Raw genomic sequence first — 9,881 nt, forward strand, 5'->3', positions numbered from 1 at the left:
AAGTATATATTTTAAATGACAAGATAACACTGAGAACAGCACAGGAGTCTCAGAAAGTCAAGGAAAAGCCTGAACAAATAAAAATGTCTTAAGATGTTTCTTGAAGGAGTCAGTAGATTCTGATCCACAGACCTCAGAGCCCGAGCTGGGGTGTAAGTCTGGATCAGATCACTGATAGAAGGTCTGACCATGAATAGATCTGAAAGTAAGAACCAGAATTTTAAAATGATCCTGAAAGAAACTAGTGAAGAGTTTGAAGGAGAAATGTGCTCAGAATTCAGAGTTTTGAATCAACTGCAGACGAGACGATCCTTCTTGTTTAGACATGAAACAAACTGTTACAATAGTCCAGACGAGAAGAAACAAACGCATGGATTATAAGATCCAGATCATGTTCCGACAACATTTTCCTAAGTTTAGAGATTTTTCTCAGTTGAAGGAAACAGTTTCTGGTCAGTTTTCTTCAGTGTTGAACAAGAGACATGTCTTTATCAAATACAACAGGTTTCTCAGAGCGATCACCAGAGTTTCAGTTTTGTCCACATTTAGCTGCAAAGGTTTAGACACTTTCACTGACTTTTGTTCCTTAAAGTAACGATGGTCACGTTGATATAATAAATAATAATAAAATATGTGACAAACATGTTGTGGAAAAAGGATTTATTACAAACTTTAAAAGAGATGATTCACCTGCTCCGGTCTTCGCTGGTACATGAGGTTAAATAACAAAATAAAAATATACTTTAACATCTTTGCACAAATATCTAAATACTTAGTTTTTGTCTTCAACAACCATCAATGTGTCAATAAAGTTTTTTTAAAGCCTGTTCTGACAACGTTCCTCACACTCGTGTTCCTCACGGATCCTGACGCTCCTTCAGAGCCAGAAGAGCTTTTCTGTAGAGATCTGCGAGAAGAACCGTGAGGTCAGACCTGGATCGGCGTGTGCTGTGCAGACGAGCTCGACTCACCGAACGTGCTCGACAGATCCACGGGCTGAGGGTCCAGAAGTTCTGCCGACTTGATCCTCTTCTTCCTCTTCACCTTCTTCTTCTTCTTCTTCTCCTCCGAGACTGAACCGGAGCGACCTCTGAGCATCTTCTCCTCCAGAGGCTCCTCCAGAGGCTCCTCCAGAGGCTCCTCCAGAGTCTCCTCCAGAGGCTCCTCCAGAGGCTCCTCTAGAGGCTCCTCCTTCCTCCTCCGCCTGGTCTTCTGGAACAAAGCTCTCCTGACTCTGTCTCTGCTGCCAGATGTTCTGTTCTCTCCATCGTGACTGTCTTCTTCTTCTTCTGCCTCGTTCACGTCCTCCTTTTCCTTCACCTTCTTCTTCTTCTTTGTTCTCCTCAGAGTCTTCTTCAGAGAGTTTTCCTGCGAACACGACTCGTTCAACTCCACGTTTATTGTTTGAGGGAAAGTCTACTTTACTTTCTGGAGGATGTTACGAAGACTTCTGTCCTGAGCGTTCCTCTTCTCCTTCTCCTTCTCCTTCTCCTTCGACCTCGACCTCGACCTCGACCTTTGAACCTGACGAGTCCTGAAGACAGGAAACAAAAGGATCAAATAAAAGGTGTAGATCTAATAGAAAAACACAACCTTGGAAATAAAAATAATTCAATCTTTAAAGAAACTGTGAATATTTTATCTTTGACAAAAAACTAAAATATGAACTTGAAAAAAATACAATCTTGACAAAATACAAAAACAAATATTGAGAAAAAAAGAAGATAAATACACTCTTGATAAAAACTAAAAATAAGACATTAAAAACACCCCAAAAAAATACATAATAAAAAATATACAATATTGATTAAAAATGAAAGACAAGAATAAACTAATAAAATTAAAGTAGATGAACTAATAAACATGATCCAATAAGTGATCATGTGACTCTCACCTGTCACTCTTGTTCCTCCTGTTCAGTCGCTCCACGTTCTTCTGACTCTCCTGAGGGTCCTGAGGGTCCAGAGGGTCCAGAGGGTCCTGTGGGTCCAGAGGAGTTCCTCTGTCTCGACTCACTCTGCTACATAACTCACTGTAATCCAGACTAATCGCTCGCAGCAGCCAACGAAGCCCTCGAGACACTTTCCTGTCCGACCAGCGCCGCAGGTCCAGTAACGCTGAGCACGGCTCCTGGAACCAGAACATCTTCACTGACATTCTTCGTCACATGAATATTAATATTATTAATATAATGATTGAACTCACGATGTGGCACAGAGAGCGACTCTGGTTCACCAGTTTCTCCAGAGACAACATCTCTATCAACTCACTTTCCAACAGAGCGTTCATCTTGTCCTGCTTGTTCGCCAACCTGAGAACAAAACCACCTTTAACCTGAGAACAAAACCAACCCTAACCTGAGAACAAAACCACCTTCAACCTGAGAACAAAACCACCTTTAACCTGAGAACAAAACCAACCCTAACCTGAGAATAAAACCACCTTTAACCTGAGAACAAAACCACCTTCAACCTGAGAACAAAACCACCTTTAACCTGAGAACAAAACCACCTTTAACCTGAGAACAAAACCAACCCTAACCTGAGAACAAAACCACCTTCAACCTGAGAACAAAACCAACCCTAACCTGAGAAAAAACCACCTTCAACCTGAGAACAAAACCAACCCTAACCTGAGAACAAAACCACCTTCAACCTGAGAACAAAACCAACCCTAACCTGAGAACAAAACCACCTTTAACCTGAGAACAAAACCACCTTAACCTGAGAACAAAACCACCTTTAACCTGAGAACAAAACCAACCCTAACCTGAGAACAAAACCACCTTCAACCTGAGAACAAAACCACCTTTAACCTGAGAACAAAACCACCTTTAACCTGAGAACTTTATAAATGAATTCATTTAAATATGAATTCTATAAATAAAAACATTCAAATGAAACTACTTTATCATGAGCCGTGTTATAAATTGGCCACTAGAGGGGAGTGTTTCCCACAGTTCTCCACAGTTTAAAAGAAGAACAATATATTTACACTAAAATGGGTTTTCCCGCCACTCTTGGTTGCCTCAGCAGTTCAGAAAGAGCCTCCTTGACTTCTTTGATTCTGTGTCTGTCGCTGGAATCCACCACGAAGATGACGCCGTGAGCTTCTCCGGACATTTGTCTCCAGACGCCTCGAGTCTCCGTCGAGCCCCCGACGTCCAACATGGTGACCAGGAAGTTGTCCACGTGCAGCTCAGACCTCACACAGCTCTGAGTCGGACCTGCTTCCATCGCGTGAGGAACTGCAGAAGAAAGACTGTTGAACTAAATCCATTTTCTACTGTTTAAAAGCATGGGATATAAACGTGGTGCATTCAAAAGTGTGGGATATCAACATGGTGCATTCAAAAGTGTGGGATATCAACATGGTGCATTAAAAAGTGTTGGATATAAGCATGGTGTGTTCAAAAGCATGGGATATAAACGTGGTGCATTCAAAAGTGTGGGATATAAACGTGGTGCATTCAAAAGTGTGGGATATAAACGTGGTGCATTCAAAAGCGTGGGATATAAGCATGGTGTGTTCAAAAGCATGGGATATAAACGTGGTGCATTCAAAAGCGTGGGATATAAACGTGGTGCATTCAAAAGCGTGGGATATAAACGTGGTGCATTAAAAAGTGTGGGATATAAACGTGGTGCATTCAAAAGCGTGGGATATAAGCATGGTGTGTTCAAAAGCATGGGATATAAACGTGGTGCATTCAAAAGCGTGGGATATAAGCATGGTGTGTTAAAAAGCGTGGGATATAAACGTGGTGCATTAACAAGTGTGGGATATAAGCATGGTGCATTCAAAAGTGTGGGATATAAACGTGGTGCATTCAAAAGCGTGGGATATCAACGTGGTGTATTCAAAAGTGTGGGATATCAACGTGGTGCATTCAAAAGTGTGGGATATAAACGTGGTGCATTCAAAAGTGTGGGATATCAACATGGTGCATTCAAAAGTGTGGGATATCAACATGGTGCATTCAAAAGTGTGGGATATAAGCATGGTGTGTTCATAAGCGTGGGATATAAACGTGGTGCGTTCAAAAGCGTGGGATATAAACGTGGTGCATTCAAAAGTGTGGGATATATGCATGGTGCATTCAAAAGCGTGGGATATAAACGTGGTGCATTCAAAAGTGTGGGATATCAACGTGGTGCATTCAAAAGTGTGGGATATAAACGTGGTGCATTCAAAAGTGTGGGATATCAACATGGTGCATTCAAAAGTGTGGGATATCAACATGGTGCATTCAAAAGTGTGGGATATAAGCATGGTGTGTTCATAAGCGTGGGATATAAACGTGGTGCGTTCAAAAGCGTGGGATAAAAAACGTGGTGCGTTCAAAAGCGTGGGATAAATGCATGGTGCATTCAAAAGCGTGGGATATAAACATGGTGCATTCAAAAGTGTGGGATATCAACGTGGTGCATTCAAAAGTGTGGGATATCAACATGGTGCATTCAAAAGTGTGGGATATAAGCATGGTGTGTTCATAAGCGTGGGATATAAACATGGTGCGTTCAAAAGCGTGGGATATAAACGTGGTGCGTTCAAAAGCGTCGGATATAAGCGTGGTGTGTTCAAAAGTGTGGGATATATGCATGGTACATTAAAAATCGTGGGATATAAACGTGGTGCGTTCAAAAGCGTCGGATATAAGCGTGGTGTGTTCAAAAGTGTGGGATATAAGCGTGGTGTGTTCAAAAGCGTGGGATATAAACGTGGTGCGTTCAAAAGCGTGGGATACAAGCGTGGTGCATTCAAAAGCGTGGGATACAAGCGTGGTGTGTTCAAAAGCGTGGGATATAAACGTGGTGCATTCAAAAGCGTGGGATACAAGCGTGGTGTGTTCAAAAGCGTAGGATATAATTGTGTTTACCTCTCAACATTCCTCGCACTGACGACGTCTTCCCAGACTTATCCAGACCGACGACCAAAAGTGTTATTTTCCTTCAAACGAACGCAAAGTTTTAGTGAAAAGAAACAAAATGGAAAAAAAACAACGTTCCCTGAACTCACCGTAGAGGCTCTTGAATCTTCGAGATCCAACCGCAGCAGTTACTGATCAAGTTGAACATCTTCAACTACACAACATCTGACACACACAAGAGTACACTTAGACACACACACAATATACACACAAATATACATGTATAAATATCTTGTGTTACTTGTCTTACACAGCACTGAGTGAGTTGTGTTGTTGTTGTTTGTGTTGTTGTTTATAATCCATTCAAACTAGTTCAGAACTAAAGTTGTTACCATGACGACCTACTTTAGTCAGAGGTCGGAACTCTGGTTTCCTCCCACAGTCCAACTACATACAGAGTGTGTGTGTGTGTGTGGGGGGGGGGGGTGTGTGTTCAGGGTCTCTCACCCCAGGTAGCTGGGATAGAGTGTTATTACTATCATTATTATTTACCTTATTATTAGTGAAGTTGTGTGTTTTTCTTCTTGTTTGAAGTATTTTACTTAAGTTTAAAGAAAAATAACACGGTCTTCATATGATCTTATCTTCTTCTTATCTTATCTTATCTTCTTCTTTTCTTATCTTATCTTCTTTTCTTATCTTATCTTATCTTCTTTTTATCTTATCTTCTTTTTATCTTATCTTATATCATCTTATCTTATCTTTTCTTATCAACACACACATGTTTTGAAAAAGATGTTTTTATCTTGATTTAAAAGAAAAACATGATGATTTAATAGTACAATCATGTTTATATTTCCAGACCAGAGTAGTCGATCAAATACTCACCGCAGCAGGCGAGTCGTTGTCGTCGGCGACTCGTCTTCGACTCGAGTCACTTAATCAGCTCAACTTAATCCGCGGCTCACCTCATGTGGGCGGAGCTTCAGGTCAGGTGCCTCTCAGCCAATCACAGCCGCTCGCGGTGGCCTGACTCGTCTCCTGATGACATCACAGCGAGGAAGAATCAAATACTTTTATCTCTGAGTCGTCCTGGGATTCAAACCTTCAACCTTCATGAGTTTACAACAGATAGTGACGCACAAGTGTGTTGATAGTATCACGAGACAAGATATGTACTGATATATACTGATAGTGTAGTAAACATTAGCTTTAAAAGCTACTGGACTCACTGTATCCTCTCGTCCTCAGTCATCATTCTTCCTTTAGCTGTAACGACTGCTGCCATCTAGAGGCCGGAAGTTTAATTGCAACACAAACAAGAACAAAACTGTAAATAGAAATATCAAATGATTTTATTTCAAAAACACTATATAAAAATATAAAACATAATAACGATGATAGAAATGTGAAAATAGCTAAAGTCAAAATTGAATTGAATTGAATATATATATATATATATATATATATATATATATATATACACGCTTCCGGACTGAATTCAGTATGGACCTCAACTCTATTTACTTCTAATGTAATCGTCAGATTACATTAGAAGTATATATATATATATATATATATATATATATATATATATATATAGAGTGCCTTGTGAAAGTATTCGGCCCCTTGAATCTTTCAACATTTTGCCACAATTCAGGCTTCAAACATAAAGATATAAAATTGTAATTTTTTGTCATGAATCAACAACAAGTGACACAATCGTGAAGTGGAACGAAATTTATTGGATAATTTAAACTTTTTTAACAAATAAAAAACTGAAAAGTGCAATATTATTCGCTCCTTTACTTTCAGTGCAGCAAACTCACTCCAGAAGTTGAGGATCTTTGAATGATCCAATGTTGTCCTAAATGACTGATGATCAATAGAAGGCACCTGTGTGTCATCAAGTCTCCGTATAAATGCACCTGCTCTTTGATAGTCTCAGGGTTCTGTTTAAAGAGAGAACCATGAAGACAAAGGAACACACCAGGCAGGTCCGAGATACTGTTGTGGAGAAGTTTAAAGCCGGGTTTGGATACAAAAAGATGTCCCAAGCTTTAAACATCTCAAGGATCACTGTGCAAGCAATTCTATTGAAATGGAAGGAGTATCAGACCACTGCAAATCTACCAAGACCCGCCGTCCCTCCAAACTTTCATCTCAAACAAGGAGAAGACTGATCAGAGATGCAGCCAAGAGGCCCATGATCACTCTGGATGAACTGCAGATAACTACAGCTGAGGTGGGAGAGTCTGTTCATAGGACAACAATCAGTCGTGCACTGCACACATCTGGCCTTTATGGAAGAGTGGCAAGAAGAAAAGCCATTTCTCAAAGATATCCATAAAAAGTCTCGTTTAAAGTTTGCCACAAGCCACCTGGGAGACACACCACACATGTGGAAGAAGGTGCTCTGGTCAGATGAAACCAAAATCTAATTTTTTGGCCACAATGCAAAACGATATGTTTGGCGTAAAAGCAACACAGCTCATCACCCTGAACACACCATCAACACTGTCAAACATGGTGGTGGCAGCCTCATGGTTTGGGCCTGCTTTTCTTCAGCAGGGACAGGGAAGATGGCTACAATTGATGGGAAGATGGATGGAGCCAAATACAGGACCATTCTGGAAGAAAACCTGTTGGAGTCTGCAAAAGATCTGAGACTGGGACGGAGATTTATCTTCCAACAGGACAATGATCCAAAACATAAAGCCAAATCTACAATGGAATGGTTCACAAATTGACGTATCCAGGTGTTAGAATGGCCAAGTCAAAGTCCAGACCTGAATCCAATGGAGAATCTGTGGAAAGAGCTGAAGACTGTTGTTCACAAACGCTCTCCATCCAACCTCACTGAGCTCCAGCTGTTTTGCAAGGAAGAATGGGCAAGAATTCCAGTCTCTCGATGTGCAAAACTGATAGAGACATACCTCAAGAGACTTGCAGCTGGAATTGCAGCAAAAGGTGGCGCTACAGAGTATTAGCGCAAGGGGGCCGAATAATATTGCACGCCCCACTTTTCAGTTTTTTATTTGTTAAAAAAGTTTAAATTATCCAATAAATTTCGTTCCACTTCACGATCGTGTCACTTGTTGTTGATTCTTGACAAAAAATTAAAATTTTATATCTTTATGTTTGAAGCCTGAAATGTGGCGAAATGTTGAAAGGTTCAAGGGGGCCGAATACTTTTGCAAGGCACTGTATATATATATATATATCTATATATATATATATTTTAAAGTAGACACAGTTCAGTCTAATATCGACGGAGTATCGTGTGTAAACAAAACAATATATCACCTCTAGTGACGCACACTTTGAAGACACACAATATTATATAATATTATACAAATATATTATATATTTATATATATAAATAGCTGTTTCAAATACTCAATAAAAAACTTTACTCAGATTTTTACAACTTAAAGTTCAAAAACATGTTTAAAGGACAAATTCACTGATTGTTTCATTTCCACATATTTTTAATTTGTTTAATCTTTAAATCATTGAAGATTATATTTTCAATAATAAATAGAATTTAAACTTTAAGACTTTCTTTTATTATCATCGCACAGAAAACCCAGTGAAACTGGCAACGAAATGCCATTGCTAGGCAACCGTTAAAAACACAGCAGAATGAATTTATATATAACAAGTATAAATATAAATAATAAGTTAAAAAATAGTGCATAAAGTATAAACACAATAAATAAATAACGTTTTAAATATTGCATATAAGTATACATAAAAATGTTTATGTTTCAATATAAAATAAAGATATTTTACAAGAGTTTATTATTATTTTATAGTAAAGTTCAATATTGTTTTTATTTTGATAATTTCCAACATTTTAAATTATATATTAATTTTTATTTCCTCCAGAATAAAAGTATAAATTTGTAAACAGGAAATGATAATGAAACATCTTAAATATTAGAATTAACTATTGGACAAAAAGTTATTAATGTTGTAGTTTTAATCTTTCTATAGAAAATAGATAGTTTTTTCTTTTTTAATAAATAACGAACAAATATTTGTGCAAAACAAAACAAATTCATTTTTAAGATACTTTTTCAGTTGAAAACATATTATATTTCTTCTGTTAATCTTTGTTGGTTGGAAAATGTTCTTCATTATCAATTGTGTTTAAATAGAAATTGTCTTTTTTACAAAATGAAAATAATAATAAAAACTTTTAATTTCCTTTTTCCTTTATTTAAATCACCTTCCATTTCGAAAATAAATGAATGAAATATTGAAAATGAATGAAACGTTAGATTCGAGTCATTATTATGTAACTACAGAAGAGTCAAGTCCATCAGAGAGTTTGATTGACGTGTCGATTTGTGAGTCACATCAAAGCGGATTAACAAGTTGCATCATCTATTCAAAGATTCAATGACCAGCCTTGACCGCCAGGTGGCGCCATCCGTGGCTTTCAGGTCAGAATGATGCCGTATTTTAACACTTGTAAAGATTGAATTAAATGTAAATAAATACAATAATTTCATTAAATTTAGTTAAGTTTAAGTGACGCGTACATTAAACATATATAAATGATTTTATTGTTAAACTAAACATTGTTTGAGCTTCAAATATTGTTATGAATGAATTAAAAACGCAAATAAATATGAGAGGAAGTGAATTATAACATAATTAAGTTAAGCTAATGACTCGTTCATAGCAACATGTTTATAAACCATCAATAGTGACGTCATAACGACGTCAATCAAAGCCTCGTTCATGAGCTCGAGACGAAAACATCTGCAGAAACGCTCGCGCTCGTTACAACAACAACAACAACATCAACAACAACAAGCACATAAATAATCCACTTACATGATCACGTGGTCTGAGGTATGACTGGCTGTCCATCAGTCAGAAGAGGAACATCAATAATGCAACATCACTTCCTGTTGAAGACGCAGCTCTGACTCAACAACAATCACTGATTCAACACTTGAATAAACTTCTTCTTCTGAGACGAACCTTCAACTCGTTT

The 9,881-nt window shown here is 38.1% G+C and overlaps 1 protein-coding gene across 1 annotated transcript; it reads right to left on the minus strand.

Moving 5' to 3' along the window:
* Positions 1–710: 710 nt before the first annotated feature.
* arl13a (ARF like GTPase 13A) lies at positions 711–9,776 on the minus strand. Its single transcript, XM_087798940.1, has 11 exons — positions 9,719–9,776; positions 6,103–6,158; positions 5,759–5,911; positions 5,020–5,095; positions 4,880–4,950; positions 2,995–3,247; positions 2,206–2,311; positions 1,895–2,130; positions 1,426–1,534; positions 972–1,368; positions 711–907 (listed from the first exon to the last, which is right to left on the minus strand). The coding sequence occupies exons 4-11, from the start codon at positions 5,076–5,078 to the stop codon at positions 858–860; spliced, it is 1,281 nt and encodes a 426-aa protein (XP_087655066.1). The 5' UTR covers positions 5,079–5,095; positions 5,759–5,911; positions 6,103–6,158; positions 9,719–9,776; the 3' UTR covers positions 711–857.
* Between the last annotated feature and the right edge of the window lie 105 nt (positions 9,777–9,881).

Source organism: Callionymus lyra, chromosome 9, assembly GCF_982586985.1.
Source record: "Callionymus lyra chromosome 9, fCalLyr1.hap1.1, whole genome shotgun sequence".
In the NCBI taxonomy this organism is placed as follows: Eukaryota; Metazoa; Chordata; class Actinopteri; order Syngnathiformes; family Callionymidae; genus Callionymus; species Callionymus lyra.